Genomic DNA, 22,290 nt, shown 5'->3' on the forward strand with positions numbered 1-22,290 from the left:
TCGTCAAATATGAACAAAATATGATAGGATGATGAACGAAGACGCAATTAGCACAACTTTACTTTCTACTTGATTTAACCTGAGTGTATGTACCGACTGCAGCTTCATGAATTCAAAGTGTGAGCAAAGCAAATTTCGGGGCTGCCTTGATAGTGAGGTTACCGTCGAACGTCACTTGTAGGTTAAATTGCAAAGTACGCTGCCTTTTTTTTTTGTCTATGATACCCTCATTGCAAAAAAAAAATTAAGGGGTTTTCTACGATTCGAACCATGGACTTTCAAAACATAATGCAATTGCCGAAGCTCCTAACCACTCGACCACGCCGGACGGTACGCGCGTGCGCAAGAATTTGGTACACTAACAGAGGCTGCCAACGAATATTGTCGGGTGATTCGTTTTGGTTGTATTTGACAAATTTCAGCAGTGATAACGCTTGTTTTTTCCACATCGATCTTGGAGGCGAAGCCAATTATGCTAATAATGCAAGTGACGTAACCAAAGCTCCCTTATATGAGCCAAGAAAAGCAATCGCGCTTCATCGTTCCCCCTATGCAAGCTACGGTAGCCGCGAATGAAATTGAATGCGCCGCTAGATTTCTGGCTTTAATAAACTTTGGTCGTTACGCACCGATCTTGCAGACAAGCCCATAATGCTAACACTACAAGCGATGTAGCCAAAGTTCCCGTATTTAACTCGCAAAAAGCTACCCGAAATCCCCGGTCTCCCCGATGGAAGCCAAGCTAGCCACGAAGGAATGCGCACTTTCGAACAGAAATAGCTTGTAATTTGCCTCAAGGCACCCGATTACCGTAGGTTAAAAAGAAATTGATTGTTTTCTGCGAAAGTAATGACTCCAAGCCAGGAGATAGACATGGAATCCGGACGATGTCGTCTGCTTTCGGGTGTTCCTGGCGCTCCCGCGTCAGCTCACGTCGCCGTGCATTTGCCGACACCGTCAACGCGGGGCGATGTCGACGCGCGAAAGTGCGGAAAATGCGCTGCTAGTGGTAGCGGCTAAAGTCCCTCGATCGGCGTTTTTAGTAGCGGCCTCAGAACAAACCGTAAAATTACGGCGCCCGCAACCCCACGCCAGCTGTATTTCCACCGTAGACCCTGAAATTGCCTTAAATGCCGTAATCTACATTGTCGGTACAATTACTGTTTCCTTTAAAAAAAACCCACGCTCAAGCTTTTCTTGTATATAATTGGCAACTAATATCTGTATTTACCAATAACTTGGGCATCTATTTCGCCACGCGTTTTTTTCAAGGTGGGTGTCATTTCAAGAACTAGTTTTTCCCTCGGACGAACATGAGACAGGAAAGTGCTGCGCGGCGAGCCCGACCGTCCTATCTGCACTCCGTATCGGTGCGGGTGCTACTGGCCGTTGGCGGCACGGTTGTGCACGCCTTCAACTTTCGTTGTTTCGGTGATTTGACTACCATGGATTTATCTACCGGACGAAGAAATACTGCGAAGTAGTGAAGGTAAGTGAGTACTAGTGAACTTTGTTTTCTTGTTATATGTATTTATCGTAGCAGAGTCGGCAGAGTTGCTCGCGAACTGCGGTCCGCGTAAGCGGTTAGTCCTAACGATTTCACTGACTCGCTTTGTGCGTTGCGCAGATCTGTCGGTAGACCTTTGTACCTGGCCGTTGCGTGTGTAAACAGAATCAATTCTCACGCGATTTCTAGCACTGTGTTTGGTGAAGTGTGTGTGTGTCCTGTTCTGTTTTGCTAGCCGAATGTTTTGATATGAAATGAAATAAGGGAAGCTGGAGAGTGCGAATATGAGAATATGAGTGCGGGTACGATATAAGTGTGTATGCATAAACGCAAATCGTGTACTTTTAGCATGATCTGCACTCTTGGTTTTTGTTTCGTTTTGCAGATGCCGTTTTTTTTCCCGTCATAATAGTTTTCAGTTAAAAAACGTGCACAATAAATTGAATTATTGCCGTGCGTGTAGCATTAGAATAAAATAATAAATCGAATGATTTCCGAGCGTACAGCATTAGATTAGAATGCCATCTGGATGTTTTTTTCGCGTTTCGATTGAATAATTAATCTTTTTGAACGCTCAGTTTGGTCGTGACATGTTGGAATGAACAAAGTGTATGGAACCCGAATTTATTTGTAGCGTCAGAACTACACGCATGTCGTAACTGGTACAGTAGTATGAGTAGCGCTGGTTGCGCTTCGTACTGTTACTGTAGCATCGCAAACGTAAATTAACCATTCAGAACCAAGTAAAAATATTCAAGAATGGCTGTTAAATTTGGGTCACTTACGGAATTTCCAGCTTAATGAATTTTAGTGTGCAACACACCTTGGTGATCAGAGTAACGCAGCATTTGGGATTTCGCAGGTTTAAGGCAGAGTATGATTCTGGTGTCTGGCCTGTCGTTTGCTAATAACTTACATGTTGCAGGCTGCTGACTGGTGCAACTTGCATTCAAAATGACTTCTTGGTGCGGCCTATTTCAAGGACCGAGGCTGTTTCCTCATCGGGTGCTGCCGACTGTTTGGCAGTCTATGCAAAAGTGGGTGAACACGTTTCTTTTATGGTTTTTACAGACCTCGTCTTCCTGTTACATGCACAACGGAATTTCAGTGATCTCAAGTCGTCATTTTTTCACTAGGGTCTCTTTGAAGGTGTTTAAGCAATCTTACACCAGTGCGGTTTTTGGTGATTTATTTGTGCAGATTAGATTTTTTCCGACACAACGTAGCACTGCGAATGCTTGATGTAGATTTACAATCTAAACAACACAAGGTACGAGCTGGCTCTCATTTGTTTATTGCACACTAAATGTATGTATATACTGAACTTTTGTGGAGACGCAGATGTGCTGCTGTATCTCGAATGATGCCAACCATTTCAAGAGGTTCTTTCGGCCACGGCAGCCAATTTTGGAATCAAAGAAAAAAAAACGAAAGTGCCGGCACTTCACTACTGCACCCCTCAAGACCAGATATAGCTTCAGCGCGTAGAACCCCCAAGTTGGATTTATAAAGGCAGATCATCCCTCTCGTCAACCGAAGCAGTGCGCGTAATGATAAAAAAAAACTTAAATATGCATGAAAAAACTTCAGACCGATTCAACTTAACAGTAGTGCCCTGCTGAGCATCCCTTCATAAAAGCTTTTATGACCTTGTGGGCTGGTTGATATCTGCTTTGCCCTAAAATCCTAGCCCCACTGAATTGCTGGTCACGATTGCACGCCCCACAATGTGGAGGAAATGGTGGGCAAGTGGTCCAAATCGCAATTTTACCTGTCACAAGTGGTCAGTGCCCATTTCGTTGGCTAAATCATTAATGCATTGTGTGACGCAAAGAGAGAAAAATAAATCTTGGTTCAACACCTTACACACAATTTTTTCTTTTGGATGCACATAGGGATGTTGGGAAGTTCGGCCTATTCGAAACGCCTGGCATTATTGAAGCATTTGGGCACCAGCGCGATATTTCGGTGCATATATACATTCTTTGTGTTGATGAACAGCTGAGAAATAGCACTTGTTCTTGTCCTGTGTTTTTGCAATTGTGAGCTTAGGTCCAATTTTCATGCTGTTTTTTTTTTTTTTTCATGTTTTACAAGCGGCAATTTGCCTGGTAACATATTCTTTTGCTAGAAAACTTTTTCAAGCATCAAGCAAGTTCTGGCTTTTTGCAAAATTTACTTGAAGGATTTATTGCTCTGTTTATTAGGGTTGACGGGATTTGACTACTGTATTTAATGTAAATTGTGAACACTTTCTACTCAATATTTAGTGCCAGTGTACGTTTGGCTGCCCCAATAAGAGCATGAACAGTAAAGAAAAGGAAATATTTCACATACATATTTGTGCCTGATGACTATTCTGTGGGCGTGCGAAGTTTGGTTGGTTATAATTGTCAGGTGACGACTTATCCGTAGCTGTGCACGTTGATAGGGACATTTGAAACTTAAAAATTACTCAAAAAATTTCTGTGGTCTTTTTTGCTGCTATTAAAGCTATAAATATGACAACATGCATTATCCGTACCTGTGGCTGTTCAAACTTCCTTCACAGATCTCTTCATACACAGTAAGCTTTTAGTATAGCTCCAGCTTTGAAATATTTGGTTCAATGCTTACTTAAAAATTTTTGGACAGAAATCCTTGTTAGGGACTTTCACGTAGTGTGTAGCAATTGTAGTTTATTCGTCTTCATTGCGTTTCTTGCAATTGTGCATGTCTATATCCTCAGCACAAAACCGACAGGACAGAGGGAAAAGAAAACATAGGACACGCTCTGAATGTCAACTAAAATAAACTTATTGGAGTTGCACAAAAATGTATACCCAGCATGCATACAAAAAATGAGAGAAACTTAACCCAATAATGCCCGAGGCTTTCATTGGGTTAAATTTTGTTTTTGTGCATCTATTGGCGGCATATTTTTGTTTAACTTCAGAGCCTGTCCTGTGTTTTCTTGTCCCTTTGTTCTGTATGTTTTGCACTGTGGAGCTGATTATTTACCAACATTACTACAGTTGTACATTTTGGTTTGTTGGCGCTGCTCATGACAAAATAGTTCACCCCATTGCTTATTTTTGCTCTGCTTTGGCTCACGTCTCCCCACAGGGACAGCATCCTTTGTTTTATTTTTGTTCTATTTGGCACCCTTTATGGAAGCACAAGGCAGGTCGTTTTCTGTGCCGCTTAGTCTCTCCTCCTTTCAACAGTTTTTTAACCTGCATTAATTTTTTCGTTGAAACGAACCGAATATATTTAAGGAAGCTCTGTAACTTTTCTTTGTGAATTTGTGTTTTTCCTTATGTCTGCCCAAGGCCCCCTTGCCAGCATATTAAGCAGTGTTGACATGAACCACGCTACCAATGGTAGTAGGTTGGAAGAGTTTTGCTTATATGTATTTCGTCTTCAGGCTGGCTATTACGGAATGTCCATCATGTCATTATTGGTTTTTCGCATGGGAAAAAGCTACCGTGGTAAAAAACCATGAATGAAAATTTGCTCGAAGCCGTACAACACTACGTGTTGCTAGCTATAGAATACTATGCGTTCAAAATAGCTGACATCTGAGCATAAATTGTCTATAAATTACGGCAACTTGTTTCCTGCACATCGTTCAGAACAGTGGTTTTTAATGTGGATAGTATTTTGGATATTTCTCCTCTATCAAAGCGGGGGATCCACATGTTCGCCCGCTTAAGCGGGGGATCAAACTTTCCTTCGCACGTCTCAGCAATGAATGAATTCGAAAGCTAAAATAACATAAAGGCATTGCAAAATAGCTGATGATAATTGATAGAGAGCAGACATCGAAGCTGCATAATAGCTGCTTACAACAAAATAATAATCAGTACTTTTTACACTTAGTGAGCTTTCCTTGTACAGCAGTGGTCCTGTGGACATCTATATTGCCTAAAACAAATTGTTGGGCTTCTCATGTGTGCCAGCTACTTACAACTGCACAAGACATAACAACGGACATATACAGAGAATGAGAATGACAACCGCATAGGTGTCCTGTGTATACAGGCGCACAAGCTATTTAGGTGTCCAAACATTATTCGTAAGTGAACCCAAGTCATTGGTGCTTTTATTGGATAGCTTTTTTTGGCAGGTAACCTGTCATTCTGGGGATTCAGATAAAACTTTATTAGCCTTCAGTCATTTTTGCTGGTGCCGAACGTCTGGTGACATGAGGTGGCTTTTTATACTGAGAGATCATGTATATGTGAGCAAAATCTTTTGAATTACTACCACTGCTGGTACGGTTCATGTAAAAATAATTTAGCACACATGCAACCTTAAAAATTCAAGCTATGACACAAGTATTCAAATGAGAATTAGTGTATTCTTGCTAAGAATTTATCATCAAATTAGCATTTAAGGAAATTAAAAATGGGCTAAATATCAGCATCGAAGAGAGTCAAACTAAAAACAGAACTTCAGCAAAAAAAGAATATTTAAAAAAATGTTACTTTTGATATGTTGTATTCTGATATCAGCTTGCTTTTTCTTTCTTTCCAGCCTGCACATGTGCCAAGTTTGCCGTGCCACAGCAGCTAATCAAGGCGACCCTCCTGTCCGTAGTGTTACGGAAAATCAAGGCTGTCGGTCAGTCAGCTGCATAGTTCTGTCTCAGAATTAAATCGATCGTGAGTCGCTGAGTTTTGTCTCTGCTTGTATATTTCAGCAGCTTTGACTGGCTGGCCTTTCAGCTAGCTGTCGCTGTCTGACTAAATTTATGTGTGACTATCAATGCTACCGATTTACATCTTGTGACTGCCAAAAATGCCCCTATTTTGCCCAATAACACTTACTTGCAGCAAAGCGTAAAATGTGTAATTATGTATCAATTTGCCGACCTAAAATATTCATGTAGTTCAGGAAACCCATTACAAAAATGGCAAGAACACGTCAGGAAGTACGCAGAAATAAATGAAGAAGCTCCGTAAGAATACGTCATGAAGTACATAAGATGTCATCATAAAAGCCATAGAAGTGCATCAAGAAGTACACATAAATCTACTTAAAAAGGCTGCAAAAATACATCAGAAGTTCTACAGAAAATCACTCGTCAAACTCTACAGAAACTCCATGAGAAGTGCATCAAGAAGTACGCATAAATGTACGTAAAAAGGCTGCAAAAATACATCAGAAGTTCTACAGAAAATCACTCGTCAAACTCTCTACAGAAACTCCGTGGCCAAATACTTGTTGAAACACGTCAAGAGCTCGTCAAAAAAATTCTTCACAAACTCTACAAAATCTCTACACAAGAGGAAGACAAAACTCTACAGAAATACATCAAAAACACCACAGGATTTTTTATGAGGGAGCCCAAAGACGCGGGTTCGATTCCCGGCCGCTGTGGCCGCTTTTCTGATGGGAATGAAAACAAACAAACAAAAAAAAAAGGCCCGCGTGGTCGAGGTTTCGGCGGACGTTAAAAATTCCCAGCTGGTCAAAATTTATCCAGAGAGCTCCACTACGGCGAGCCTCATCGCGCTAATCAACCGAAATGTAATCTGACGTGGCGGGAATACAATGAAATGCAAGCATTTTATCATTGTCGAAACTCACCCGAAACATTGAACCAGCATATTTCCCACATTACCGACAATATCAAGCCCACGCGAAAAGTAAAATTAAAGCCGTTCCACTCAATGTGAAAGCTGTCGTAAGTGCACAGCAGGGATTCCCCATAACGGGCTGCAGCGTCGTTGTGCGCTCACTGCTGCCACCCAATGCATTTCAAATTTCCCGCCTTCCGAGCGCTCGTACACTCCCTGCCTCAAACTGTGCCAGCGGGAGTTTGTTCTATTTGTACTTGCTTTGATTTCGTATGCTGGAGCTGTTTTGCATCATTTAGAAAGCGCCATTTTTTTCTTGCGCGGCTGGAGCCTTTCTGCGACATTTCGGACGCACCATTTTTTTCTTGCGCGGCTGGAGCCTTTCTGGGTTATTTCGAACACGCCATTTTTTTCTTGCGGGGCTGGAGCCTTTGTGCGGCATTTCGGACGCACCATTTTTTTTTCTTGCGCGGCTGGAGCCTTTCTGCGTTATTTCGAACACGCATTTTTTTCTTCCGCGGCTGGAGCCTTTCTGCGACATTTCGGATGTACCATTTTTTTCTTGCGCGGCTGGAGCCTTTATGGATTATTTCGAACACGCCATTTTTTCTTGCGGGGCTGGAGCCTTTGTGCGGCATTTCGGACGCCTCATTTTTTTTTTTTTTTTTGCGTGGCCGCTTTTTTCGCCTACTGTAGAAACCAACCGAACGAGCGTTCCTAACAAAATGAACGTGCGGGCTGCCGGTTATATAAACAGATTTTGCCTGAAATGTACCTGAAGTTTCCTTTGCGCTAAAAAACACGGAGATGCATGAGAAGCGCCGGACGTTCACGAGATTCGAACGGTTATGACTATTTCAAGGGGCCATGAAGACAAAATACAAGTTTCTTTTACTCGAAAGATTTCGTGTTTTATAGTGCCCCCAGCGTTTGTCCCTATGCAAACGATGATTTATTAACTAAGAAATAATTCAATTTCAGTTGAATTTTTGATGTTCCCGCTAAATAGTGCGTTTTCCTGGTGTGCAATGACATCACAGGTACCGACCGCTCTGCTACCGATTGCGGAGCTTCGTTTACTATTAGTCAACCTAGATGGCGGCACCATACCACAAGCCGTTTTCTGCCTTAGCTTTGTTTTTTTACCGTATTTAAATATTTAAACCTGGCTTGTTTTTGTTCAGGGAGAAAATGATCGTTTCGTGAAACATAGTGCTCGCTCGGAAAATATGGTCACGTAAGACACCGTTGCTTGCGTCAATCGGCCAGTGTCGTCTGAGACAACCCGAAAGCCCCGCAGTCCTGTGCAGCTAAACCAAGCATAATGGGTGCAGTAACAACAGCAGAACGCATCGGTACTTTTATGTTTACGTGTGCTTTCGTAACTTCCACTGTTTGTGCCACCATTCTTACTGTTTTAAAGAGAATGTGCCCTTAATTTAAGCGGAAGTAGCTCGATCATGGTCGGCAAGCAGTGTTGTACACGTTCCTCTAAAACAGGAACGAAAGTCCGTTCCTCGTTCCTTCCCAATTTTGAAACGAGTTCCCGTTAGAAGTTCCTTTATTGCGAAAGGAACGCGTTCCACTTCCACTTCGAACATTGGAACGTGTCGTTACATTAACGTTGCATTTGATTTCTAAAAATTAAAATAAGGTGTCGGATAATCCTGAGGCAAAATAAAGTGAGAAAATTAAAACTCACATCGAACTACGTATATCATACGAATATGAACACCGCCGACAGCAGATTATCTGGGGATAAAAAGAATCCAAAGAAACGCTCCTAGACGAATGTTTCAGAGAGCAGCGGATAAACTGCAGATATGTCTAACTGCGCCCCTGATACGCTAAGTTCTTATAAAAAAACAGAAACATCATTAAATGATCTCAGCTAACAATATCTAACTCACGAGGGGCTCCTCGTTCGCTCTCGTGCGGTCAACTGACTGGACTGAAGCTTCTCTATCGATTTTGTAGCTCTCGCTCTGAGTGTCCAAGAACCCCAAACACTTCGGTTTTATTTCACAAAACCATGCCTAGAGGACCTACTAACCACACACTGGGCCGCTGATTGGCCAGGTCAACAAAACCCAAAGATTCGTATACAAACTATAACGCGATCCGCACTCTCACTCTCACTCCCAGGTATTCATCAAAGCACAAGTATAACAGAGGTTGAAACTGAACAACTAAAGCAACTCTGAACGCTGGCTGCCGACCTTCGGGTGGCCTCTCTCCCGTATAATTGTCCGTAGGGCGCGCGACGAAATTATGCCAAACAATGACGAAATTCTTGTCCTTTGTCAACACGACGCGTGCGGACGTGGCACTCCCGTCTACCCATTCCCGCCAGATCGGCGATAGACCGCGCCGTGACGAACTGCGCGCGTACTCTAACTTCGAGCAGTACAGCATCCCGAGATACTGCGCCGCGCCCATGGCTCTATGGATAGTCGGTGATCCTTCGAATGACCTTACAACGAGCGCAGCTCCCCCGACAACGCAGTCGTGCCTTGCGCGCACTAGTGCTGTGAGTACCCCTGAAACTATACAGATACGGTGGTTTCACGAGGGACCTGCAACGCCACTCGGAATTTTAGACAACCTTTCCCCGGCAGGGCACAATTCTATCGGCTAGACGCGCATCCTGGCCTCCCCAGACAAACGATGAAAGGTGAAAAGCATTCTCGGGGCTTCGCTATTCACGCGTTTCGAACGCCGCCGCGTAAGCTAAACCGGCATGAAAGCAAGCACAAGCTGCGGCCCGCTGCGTGGTTATTCTTCTGCCCTTGACCTTCGAGGAAGCACGTTCCGCTGTAGCGCGGACAATTTGGCCAGCGTGTAGAAAGAGAAAAACAGTGGCGACTTGTGGATTTTTCTAGTCAAGCCTTGACATCAAAAACAGCCAAATCTTAGCGATGTAACGTTGCGTTCCTTCATAAACCTAACGAGCTACCGTTACAGTTCCACCGACCTTTAATGGAACGGCGGCGTTCCTCCGTTTTCCCAAAAAGGAACTAGTTCCAGGAACGCCATTCCTTGGAACGCCGTTCCGTACAACACTGTCGGCAAGCTTATAGCTCTGCCTAATTCGCGTTTGCTTTTGCCGGCCTCCGCCAATCGCAGAGCTGGCTGGTATGACATCATAGGTTGTGTTGCGGGGAATGAGCAAGTGGGACGCATGGCCCTTTTCCCTAATTACATAGCTTATTTGAGCCAAGCTTACGTTAAAAGTGGTGTCAGTATGATTCTAACGAGGCAATCTTTTGAATAAACCAAACTTGTTTGTTCTCTTCATGGCCCGTTTAACCGATGTGGTTTTTCGAAGCCTCAGCGTGACTGCCTGACGCCGGTGCAGAAGGCTCTGCTTGGGTCCGTTATCTCGCTGGGCCGCCGGATTCCGGCGGTCACATCGATTGTTAGCGAGCTAAGACGACAAGGCAACCCCATAAAATGCTCTGCACTTAAACGTAACGCCCTGAGTATAAACGAAATGGTGCTGTCACTAACGGGGCCAGATCATAGCAAAAAGAGCATACAGGTGCTGTGGGCGCACTGGTTGAAAAAAAAAAAAAATTATCAATGGCTTGGCTCGGCTATGCCAGGATATACGTAGCGTGAGCTAAGGTTCAGCTGGTTATTCTTGGCTTTCCTGGTTGTCTAGGATTAGCTTGGTTATCATGCTTACTGCTGCTTCAATAGCACACACATGGTATACGCATTATGTGACCCATGTATATTTATCAAGCGGCTCCGGCGCAGCGTCACCAATCACCCCAGAGCTAAACTGGTTCCACAGGCGCACGCCGGTGTTCCTGTGATGCACGAGCCAACGGTTCCACACTGGCCACCTCTCGCATGATCATCAAGTGGACCAGGCCGCCACGTGCGGAACGGAGGTCGGCGAAGACGCTGGGCGCGTGGGGTGTGTGTGAGAGACGCCGGGCAGCGAGCAACGTTCTGTGTGTCGTGTGACGTCATTGCTCCTCGCGCATGCTCAGCACAACTCTCCTGGAGCCACGCGAAACTGCTCAACCTCGGCAAGTGTAGCTCCCGCTACAAAAATTAGAGCAGTTCCACTCAACATGAAAGCTTCCGGAAGTACTGAGCAGTGATTCGCCATACGGGCTGTGACGCCCTTCTCCGGTCTTCCCCTCTTTGTCTCACTTCTCACTCGTCTCTTGATGAATTGAACAGACGTTTGTTAAATGCAACTCAATTTTCCCGCCTTCGCAGCGCTCGCGCGCCTTCTCCTGGGACAACTCGCATCCATTTTTTATATTTCTTTCTTGTTCTGTCTTGAACAGCACGAGTGGAAGTTTGTTTATTTTTGTGCTTCTTTTCATCTCGCACGTGCTGCCTTTGGGCACCACTTTGAACGCGTCATTTTTTTTTCTTCCGCGGCCGCTTTGTTTCTCTTTGTATCGTAAAAACCACCCAAACGACCATTCTGAAATAAATGAACGCGGGGACTGCCGGTTAAGCGCATATATTTTGTTGCAAGTGTACCTGCAGTTTTGCTTGCGCTAAATAATGAGGACATGTATGACAAGTAAAAGCGCTTCCAGGAGTTTCGAACGGTTCTGCGTATGTAAACGTCTTGCTCCAGCATCCTCTAAACGTTTGGCCCGAAGGCTGGTTCCAGGGACAAGCGGGTGTCTTTTTGAAGCCTCTGTGTGGGTGCTTGACGCCGCGTGAATGCGATGGCTCGAACCGCGGACGAGCCACGATGACGAGGCGGGCCCCTGAAGTGCGCTGCACTTAATACACATCGCCAGCACTTCTAGGCATGCGTGGCGTGCAGCCCACTCACCAGTTCCGCGCGTTTGTTACTTCGGAAATGAGATAGGAACTCCTCAACATACTTTCCTTCGTGTTGCAAGAGCACAGAGCAGAGCACACGGTTTGAGGTATATTCAACAATCAATTCTACAAAGGAGTACAAGTAGCGGGCCCTTCTCAAAAGCAGTTCCGTCGTCCTCCATTGCGTTGAGTGAACTTACTGCGTTCCATGACGTCGCCACCGGAACGTCGGGGTGTCACCGGATTGTCACCGAGGACGCCGAACCGTTCTCAGGCAGACATTATTACGTGGTGAGCAGGCCACGTTCCTGTGTCACGTGACGGCAAACTACGTGGGGACACGCCCGGAGGCCACCGCCGGCGGCCACTTGCTCTCACAAGCGCTGGAAATGTGGTGTGCTAGCAGATGACACACATCGGGATCCTGCCGCCTACGTCATACACACGTGTTGCCAAGGTATTGTCCTCGAGATGTGCAGGGAAAATTAGCATCGTCGATCGCAAGAGCCTCGCAATGGATGGCAGGAAACCCCGGGTGTTTTAACATATACCGCTACCAGGAAAACACGCTGCCTGGCCTCACTCAAAGCGTAAAGCGCGGAGACGCACCACGATGACGACGTGAGCGATTGTACGACGTCTCATACAGACGTAATCGACCTGTCAGAAAATCTGACAGGTTACGACATGAAAAGGACGGTCGGTGTTACGCGCAGCGGCGATGTCGCAACACGAGGGGAATAGAATAGTGACGGAGCTCTTTATCGGAGGCTCGCTCGGTGGTGACGTGGGCCGGTACACATGTTGGCGCGGCACCTTAGGAGCAGTAAGGCAAACGTATTCGTAAAGGGAATAGAGCAGAGGATATGGGAAATAGGGGCGATACGTCTCGGTGGGAGTGCGTGAGGGTAAAGCCATCTAAATTACTACGAGGTCATATTTGCGTGCAGCGTACTGTGTCGGCATATTCGTAACGCCCAATCCATAATAACAAAAAATGTGACTTCGTGACTCAGCAGTCTTTTGCACATTGACTGAAAATTAACCTTTTGAGCGACGTAACAATAAAGGTTACCGCCGACTTCGGCAGCGAAATCCGTCATCACGAAAAGCCCTCCGAGCGACGATTCTAGGAATTCTGTGCCAATGATGCTAATTTTTGGCACAGCTGACGTCTTCAGTTTGGCCAGGTCTACTAAGCCATAGCTGTAGCATAACCACCCTTCGATTGCATGCGCATTTTTTTTTTTCATCGTTTGCTTAGACAAAATAATAGTTCAGTTTGAGTTGAGTGATGGGACAGTGTAGCCAAAAATTGCAATCACGGAGTTGTAGAGCGACCTAAAGTATTCACCAAAGTGAACTTCCTACAAAAAATGTTAAAACATAAGGGATTTATTGCGTTTGAACTAAATATTGAAAAGTGTGAGCACGGCTCAAAACACAGGCCGCAAGGCAATGCTAGAAAGTTCGGCCCCTCTTCTTTAAACACTTTAATATCCTTGGCTAAAGCAATTATCATGAAAAGGGTCACATTCAGTGTGTCTTTTTGCGCTCTACAACTTTGTGCTTGAAAATGTTCCATGGGGTCAATCGTAAAAAGCTAGTTATCGTATCTTATAACTACTTCATAAACCCTACTGCTGTATACAGCTTGAGATTGTCAACCCCTCGCTAAATGATGAATAATTGCTGAAAAATTGGTCCACCATCAATCGTTTTTTTTTTAATTTTGTATCGGTATCTCGTTTACGTTAGGCTTCATGTATATGCACAAAGGAATCGTAAAATTTTGTGGCCCTTAATAAGAGCGATCGGGCTCTCTCCGGTGAAACTGGCTCTATAATGACGACCCCGTTCGATAAGCTTTACGGACTTGCTGTAAACAAAATAAGATATGTTTTCCAGCGCAAACGCACCGAAGAGTGTCTCTGAGGACTGAGATTCGCAGTCTGCCCCGGGCACCACTGTCCTCCCCTTCCCCAACCCCCCTCTCCCCCTTCCGGAGTAAACCAATCCGCGCGTCCCCTCAGAGACAAAGTATCCCGTTGGGACGGTGGGGGCGAAGGTCCGCACCTGGTGTCTATTTCTATGGATAAGCAAATTTCTCTGTCGAAGTCTTCAGCCATCACAACTCTTCCGTTGCTACTACGCATGCTTGCCGAATGACGGGGAAATTAAATAATGAATTATTTGCCGTTCGTCCAAATGCTCGTTTATCACGAATCCACGCGTAATTTCGGTTCCGCACCAAAAAAAAAAAAAAAACGTGTACAAAAAGGCCGAAGTAACAATGACAGGTAGTGCAGTAACATCATACCATGCGACAAACACGCGTTGACCATTTCAGGACTATCGTACAAACGCCACATATTTTCATCGCACTATGAATGGAGTTGTGTAGAGAATTTATTAAGAAACCACCACGTCCTGGGTCCACGCTGAATAAAAAAGACAAGATAAAGAGTGATTTCGGAAGGTGGGAGGACCTAAAGAAAGTGAGCCTGTGCGACTAGCCTTTATGTTACACATTGAACACTCCACATTACCCACAGGATGCTGGCCAGCCGCGCCCAGTTTGGCGCTTGGAAAGGGATTGGCCCAAGCGACTTTTAGTCTCCCACTTGGGACGTAGCACAGGACAGCTGGTAGGCCAAGAAACCAATGCAACATGTACGTAGTACCCCAGGGAATAACAACCTACAAGGATCGAGGAGTTTGCTATGGGCAACCTTATGTGCAGCAATCGACGTAAATTATGTAATTTTACACACATACTTTCAGGGTGAGTAAAAAAAAGGGACGAGCAAACAAATCCCTCTAGTCCCTCACGATGTGGGCCAGGATCAAGCAACGCAATATCTAAACAACGAAAATGTACTTCCTGGAAGAACAGGGCTTGTCGGTGTCTTTCTTCGCCCTTGTCCTTCGCACTGTTTTAATGTTGCTATACGGTGATCCACATTGACGACGTCACCACACTGTTATGCCAGACGCACTAAATCTATCAATCACCAAGAAATAAAATGGAATCCGTGTAGGTTATGGGCTCGTCGTTGCGAATTCAAGCTCCAAATCAAGAACCTTGGGTCGTCGCTCGGCAACCGCACGCATACCATCGCTCGCTCCCGCTGTGCTTGCATGCGTCAACCTTCTTCCGTCGCGAATCTGATCAGCTTTCGCGTACACACGTTGTAGGCGGTCACTGCCACTGCAGTAGAACCTCGCGGCATGCAGCCGGAGGATTTGAACTCAGCTTGCAGCCACTCAACTCCGGAAGGAAGGAAGGAATAAAGGTAAAGGAAAGGCAGGAATGTCAACCAGGCTGTGGCCTAGTTTGCTATCCTACACGTGGGGAAGAGGAACAACGGGAAAAAAGATGAAGAGCAGTAAAAGAAGGGGCAGGTAAAGAGAGAGCGTAAAGAGGTGTGGCCAGCACCACGACGCTACAGGCGATAGAGTTCATTGACTTCACAGAGAGCAGTCCCTTGCGCTACAGTCTTCTGCGCAAGTTCGTTGTTTTTAGGAAGCACAGGAGCGCTTTTGTGGCCTTGTGCGTAGATGACGGTGAAGGACAGTGGCCCAGGATTTTCTCCCCAGAGAACGGCCACCGAGAATCGAGCTTCCGTAAAGTTGAGGAGAGTTGCCTTCTTGCCGATGAAAAACGCGGACATTCGCATAGAAGGTGGCGTACAGTCTCCGTTGTGTCGCAGAATTCACACGCCTCGCTGTCTGCCATTCCAATCAAATGGGAGTAAGCCTTTTTGAAGGTGACTCCAAGCCAGAGATGGCAAAGAACGGTTGCATCAGTCCGTGGGAGGCCTAATGGAAGAGGACGTTGAAGATGCGGGTCCGGGGACTGAATACGAGAGCTCGTGAACTCTTGGGTTGTTCATTTGGCTATCGTGGTCTCCCGGGCAAGTTTGCGGGGAGTCCTAGCGGCGTCCGTCCTGGATAATGGAATAGATGGAAGGAAAGGCGGCGGGTGCTGACTATATTCACTCGCAGCGGGTGACCCAGTGGATGAAGTTCTTTTTATCCAGGATCGTAAACTAAACTGCCGATTACGAATTTTCCAGACATCATATGCTATACGAAGCGATGCCGGCAGTCCCAGTTAACGTCGTAAAAACTGAGACTTTCCGTGCTGCATGTGTGAACCAGCCACTATTCCTGATGAGTCGACCTGAGAGAGAGGCAATGGCCGAACCAGATGGGTTATGTTATCATGCGGAACTGCTGTTGCCTGCCGCTGCGTGTTTTTATGAGGGCAGCTTGTCTGCTCATGCAATGCTCCACATTGGCTTCAGAATATTGCCTCGTTGCCTGCGTGCGGGTACAGCTATTCTCGAAAGATTTGTACATTTCTTGGTCTCTACAGCAGGCCATGGTCTTCAACTGTCGCAGTTTAAGATGAGATGTTGTTCTTTCTTTTCCACAGACATTCCCATCTCATTCTTAGACCGCGCGTGGTTCTGGAGGCAGGTCATACCTTCGCGCCCCGTGCTGCATCTCGTATACTCGAATGTACGTGGCCTGTGATGTGAATGTGTCAGAATTTTTCACGTAAACATCCGGGATCCTGATTTGCGGGCACCTGTTCCCCTGCAGCAGCTGTTTGGTCTCCCTATTGAACGTCTGCGGCAGCCGTCTCTCCAGCAATGGTATTTTGTGAAGTAGCCGCTGTTTGCATTTCTCTTTGTCTTCTTTATAAGAAATGATGACAAGTGAGAGGCCGCATTACTCAACTCTCTTCCCGAGATGCAAGCTGCTGTAATTCAAAACAGGCTTTCTACTAAAGGGCAAAGATGTTTCAATCTGCCCACGCTACGAGCACGCGGCTGCCAGTGAGTAAGTAACGAAAACAAAAAAAAAGCGAAAACGGGGGCACTTCGACCACTCACGGGAACGTGTGCCTTCTACCGTGACATTCATGTGAAAGGTACGGGTGACGGGTAGGTGCGGGAGGGACTGCAGGGCCAGTTTAACAACGTATGGGCACGAGCAAGTTGGTATTTCATTATAACTCCGTTAAGCGCAGTAAAGAAAACACGGGACGAGGGAGACAAGGACCAGCGCTGGTCCTTGTCTCCCTCGTCCCGTGTTTTCTTTACTTCGCTTAACGGAGTTACAATGCCGGACCAGGATACTCCGTATGCTCCGTCGGTTCTGTTCGTACCGTGTTGACCGGCACACGACTGCGCCTGCGCGCAGGCATGGCGAGGAGGAAAGCCCGCATCGTGACCAATGCGCGTACATAACGAGTGCCGGCCCGCAGAACTATTTCACCCTTCCGCAACGAATGCGCAAGTGCCCAGACGAGTCCCGGTCAACACAGTACGCATGTACAACACGGAACATACGGAACGGCTAAAACTCTGTATTGTGTGCACGAGTCCTCCGAAAGCACGACTTTTTTGAGGGCGTGCCTTACTGTAATTTTTAGTTCGTAGTGGCGGCCGCATGTCAACGGTGGAAAAAACTGCGCGTAAAAGACAAGACAATAAGGTAGGGACTGGACAGGCGCCCGTCCCGTCCCTTGCTTATTAGAGAGTTTTAGCATAGCGGCTCCCGTACGCTACGCTAAGGTTAGCGGGTAGAGGGACCGGACTGCGCATGCGCGCGCGCGGGGAGTGCGAGGAGGTTGCCCCTCAACGGAGGGAAAGAGCGGGCATGGTGAAGGCAGGCCGCGCGGAACTAATCCACCCCACCGTGACGAATTTGCTCTCCCCAGTCGCGCCCCGCTACCCGCCGCCGTAGCGTTAGCGGACGGAGCACGCTATGCTAAAACTCTCTATTAGAGAGTTATAGCAGATCGGAAAAACGGTTCCGGTACGGTACACGGTAGCCGCTACGGGACCGTACCGGGAAGGCTCGTTTTTAGAGTTATAGCAGACCGTAACTACCGGCCATGCTACCGTGACTGGGAGCGACTTGTGTTGTACGTCGTTTGGCAATTTTTCGTGAGTCTGTGGCGCTTCCTGTGCTGAAATATTAGTTTTCAGTTCTCAAAAGCGCTAAAGACAGTATTAGAAAAAAACAAAAACAAAAAACATTCAACGCCCGTACAGAGATTCGAACTGCGACTGCGTGAACATGGAGCGGCATTTTAACTCTACGCCATTTCAATAGATGGCGCCAGTAGGTCAAGCTCAGTAAGGTCTTAAAGCTCAGTACATACGGCTGGCTGTTTCTAGTTTTTCGTTGCATTTGAGAGTCCCTCGCACTGATACCGCCTGTTCCTCACTCGCCGATTTGTAGACGGGCCCCATGTTGCTGTTAGTACTAGTTAAGTAGCCATATCGCCTTTATTTAACCTAAAAGAAGCTATCGGACATGCGTCGTTCGACGACGCAAGCCACGGCAGTTGGGCCGGGACCGTGTTCCGCTTGCTGCTTGAGCTGTCAGAATCGCGCGGATTTCACTTTTTGCAACCTCATTTTTCTTAAACGATCTCATATTTACAATCCGTTCGACTAGGCGTGAGCCAGTCGTACGTATCCTAAACTCTTCCAAAGCGGCCGCCCGCTTCCGAACGACGGACACGGTCGGTACCGCGCGGCCAAGTCGCTCCGGTATACGTTAGGGTTCTGCGCATGCGCGGTGGCTTCCAGACGGTAGACGTTACCGTACCGGAATCGTTTTTCCGATCTGCTATAACTCTCTATTGTCTTGAACTTTACCCGCAGTTTTTTACACCCTTGAAATGCAATACCAACTAGCCCAACAACACGCTGCGGCTGCTTTATTTATTTGTTCACAATCTTATTCCTAATGTTGTTTTCTGCTTCCGGCGGTTGCCTCTACTGGTAGTGTTTATATTACCAAGCACTTTTTCCGCTTCGTTAATATAATTCCCACAGTATCAAGCAGCTTTTTCTTCTCCTTGGTTTTTTTTTTTTTTTTTTTCGTTAAAAAGGCCTCAGCGAATCAAAGGACCTGGCAGACGATAAGTTCTTGTTCGGGTTCCATTTTGAAACATACCTCAAATAGATGCAGCAGTGCTTGCTTAGCGACAAAGGATTATTTCTTTTCTAAAACGCTGATTCTATAAAGCAAAAATTGGTACCTCCTTTTATTTTGGTTGCTGTATATTTATTTGTGTCATAAGGTCATGTACGCAGCTTTGCTGCATTGTTCCACCAGTCCAACATTTTCTTGAAAAGGGTGCCGATAGACAAGTCTTTCGAGCACCTGGAACCTTCTAACAGTCTTGTTTCCACGCCCTGTGCCGTTTGTAACCGTAAACGTTCCAACGACAATACGAACCTTTACGGATTCGTCATTTTCTAGGTTATAAACGACGGTATAGTCGCTGAGTGCGTTCTGTTGCAGCCAGGTTAAACTGCCAATATAGAACCGTCAATCATCAGTTAGCGCTTCCCTTGGGTGCCTCTTTCTGAACTTTTGTATTGAGTTCACAAGCCAGCAGAATTGGTTTACGGCTCAATGCACGCGAAAAACGCGAGCCATTATCACCGCGCTGAACAAGATGTTCCTTTTTTTGAGTCTAAAGGGAACCAACTGCAAAAAATTGTTACTTGTATGGGGTACCATACATTTTTAGGCTCAGAACTGAGATTGGAGATTTTATGTGAGAATACAATATAGAGATAGCAGATCTGATATCAGATGTGGGCAGATATGAAAAGGCAGGATTTGGGGATGGGAGCGCACCCGAACCTTAGCCGTCGTGGCTCTGAGTAACGCCATGACCACACTGGCAAATTAGACGATGTTACTCAATAGGCACCCTGGTGGTGTTGGTGCTTGTTGTGTGGGATCAGGCGGGGTTAGCCTGGCTGGATGCGTCGGCAACTGCTCCGCCCGAGCTCATCCTAATTAGTCTATGCCAGGGTCCTTTCACCACGAGGAGAAGGCGTGACACGTCCCTGCGCAGCATCCAATGTCCGCTTGGGGAGACGATGTGGTCCAGAGTGCTGTGTGGAGCTGCCAGCTTCCGAATTGCTGAGAGCATTGCAGTCCGCTCGACGTCATGCCCTGGGCAACGCATTACATACCGACAGCTCGTAGTTCCTCTTCCAAGGGACAAGGAGGACACTAGACAACATCAGATTGTCTTGTGGAAATGACGCTTAGGCCAGTTTTAACGGGAATTCAATCAAATCAATTGCATATTTAGGAAAATAGAACAAACGGTTGCGGCTACTTCCTCAGAAGTAACTTGAACTCTGAGTCTTCAGTGACAGCGGCAACTTTTCTCGTCAAACAAAATAGTAGCTGCACCAGCTGCGGTGGCTCCGTGCCTAAGGTTTTGTGGTGCTGAGAACGGGGACGCGGGTTCGATTCCCGGCCACGGCGGCCGCTTTTCTGATGGAGACGAAAAACGAAAATGCCCGCGTGTTCGAGATCCCCAGGTGGTCAAAATTAATCCGGAGCCCTCTATTACGGCGCGCCTCATCGCCTGTGTAGCGTCGGCGCGTTAAACCCCACAATCAATCAATCAATCAATCAATCAATCAATCAATCAATCAATCAATCAATCAATCAATCAATCAATCAATCAATCAATCAATCAATCAATCAATCAATCAATCAATCAATCAATCAATCAATCAATCAATCAATCATAATAGGAGCTGCTTAATCTTTTAATCAAGCAAAGTTGTACGTTCTTTTCCCGGTTCTTTGACTCGCGTAGGCCTTTCCAGCAAAAAAAAAAAAACAAGCACAAAAAAGCCGTTCATTACTTTGGGATTGAACTCTAATAAACCGAAAGAAGTGTTAAGTAATAAACACTACCTAGAGGGGGCCGCCGGCAGCTGAAAACAACATTAGGAGTAAGATTGTAAACAAATAAATCATGTCAGAATTTCTATAAGACAAAAGACTCTCACTCTTAACGGCACTCTCAGTCTTAACGCTTACGTGCGCAAAGAAGGCAACGTGGTGAGCGCGGCCCGCCGTGGGGCATCGCCTGAAGTTTTCCGCATAACGTGCATATCTGGAAATGACGTTGCGGGTTAGGAACGTTGAAACAGGAATGCCGACCGTTTTTTTACTACACCCTTTTTACTACACCGTTTTTACGTCGTTTACTACACCCTTCTGGTTAATTCTTCCGCTGTACTCGCTGTACTTGCAAAACTTTCGTAGCTCGGCAAGTTCAGCGCCCTCTGCTCCACGAAGGTGCGCGCTCGAAACACGCGGAAAGCAGTGCAAGTTAACGGCAGCTGCAAACGGCCGTCCGGACTCCCCCACACATTGCTTCCTCGTACACCAGAGAGCGCTCTCCTCCTCACTTTATAACGCGGCCGCTCCCCACGCGCTATACACCCAACCCCAGCACAGCTGCGTCCGCGAGCGCTACTGCCCAAGTCGCGGCCGGGGAGAAATTCCGCTCGGAGAATTGCGCAAGGGACGGACAGTGGAGAGGGCACAAGACGCTCGCGCTGTTGCGGCCGCGCGCGGTAACGAACTGTCTCCGCGATCGCTGCTGCCGTCGGCTCCCCCGCTACACACCTACAGCAGAGAGGCGGAAGAGGCTCAGTCGCGCGTCGCTCTTGTTCCCTTGACGCAGCGCAGAGGCCGAGAAGACCAAGAGACATCGCCGGCGTCTGAGCGTGCGCGGGAGCCGGAGGAACGTGTGTCTGCTGTCCTGAAGCGTCGATAGTGCTGGACGTGGTCGAAGAGTGTGCTACACACGATGGCGGTGCATTTATTCCACGCGGCCGACTACTGTGTCCTGGTGGCTGTCCTGGGGCTGTCGTCGTTCATCGGCGTCTACTTCGCGTGGAAGGACCGCCGCAGCACCAACAACAAGGAGTTCCTCGTGGGAAACAGGCAGCTGCAGGTAAGCAATCCTTCCTCCTATCTCTGGTGCGCGAAAACATGGGCATTCGAGAGCACTGTGGTCACAGGCCATTTAACCCCCCCTTCCTCCTTTGACAGTACTGCTTCGTTGCCTTAAAGGCAGTTGTGAAGAAGCAGACTCGTTTGAGGAGCTTTTTTTCGAAATGAGTCAAATGTACCGGAAAAGAATTTCCGAAAATAATTTCGGAAAACAGTCGAAGTGTTTTTAACGGACTTAAATGCAACGCTGTCAAAACTAACTTCCCCTTGCTGACATGTATAACATGTCATATAACAGCATTTATGTCTTTTTCAAAAAAATTTCGTCTGTTTTTGGAAATTCTGTTCAGGTGGTTTTGGTCCCTTTAAAAAAAGCTCCTCATTTTTAACAGAGGTCGGTGTAAACACAATCCTGGGCTGTAAACGCAGTCCTCGAGTTGATCGATTGTTTTAACTCGGTGAGCAAGAACAAAAAAGAAAAGCTTTTTTCGCACTGCCTTATGCTTTTCGCGAAGTCTTTTGGATGCCACCGCCGAGTAGCGGGCTGTGAAGTGTCAAGTCGCTTATCGATGATTGCAGCAATATGCGCGGGAGTTGTATTAT

The 22,290-nt window shown here is 46.5% G+C and overlaps 1 protein-coding gene and 1 long non-coding RNA gene across 2 annotated transcripts in view; both read left to right on the forward strand.

Moving 5' to 3' along the window:
* Positions 1-1,362: 1,362 nt before the first annotated feature.
* LOC144179585 (uncharacterized) lies at positions 1,363-6,165 on the forward strand. Its single transcript, XR_013324292.1, has 3 exons — positions 1,363-1,489; positions 2,433-2,544; positions 6,026-6,165. It is a non-coding gene; the product is annotated as an uncharacterized LOC144179585 (long non-coding RNA).
* Positions 6,166-21,183: 15,018 nt separating this feature from the next.
* LOC144179586 (sodium-coupled monocarboxylate transporter 2-like) overlaps positions 21,184-22,290 on the forward strand; it is a 107,630-nt gene continuing 106,523 nt past the window's right edge. Inside the window, exon 1 of the mRNA XM_077707997.1 lies at positions 21,184-21,688. Coding sequence (XP_077564123.1) covers positions 21,542-21,688 — 147 coding nt within the window. The 5' untranslated portion in view covers positions 21,184-21,541. The remainder of the gene's footprint in view (positions 21,689-22,290) is intronic.

Source organism: Haemaphysalis longicornis, unplaced genomic scaffold (genome assembly GCF_048455015.1).
Source record: "Haemaphysalis longicornis isolate Haplotype H1 unplaced genomic scaffold, Haemaphysalis longicornis Haplotype H1 scaffold_4, whole genome shotgun sequence".
NCBI lineage: Eukaryota > Metazoa > Arthropoda > Arachnida > Ixodida > Ixodidae > Haemaphysalis > Haemaphysalis longicornis.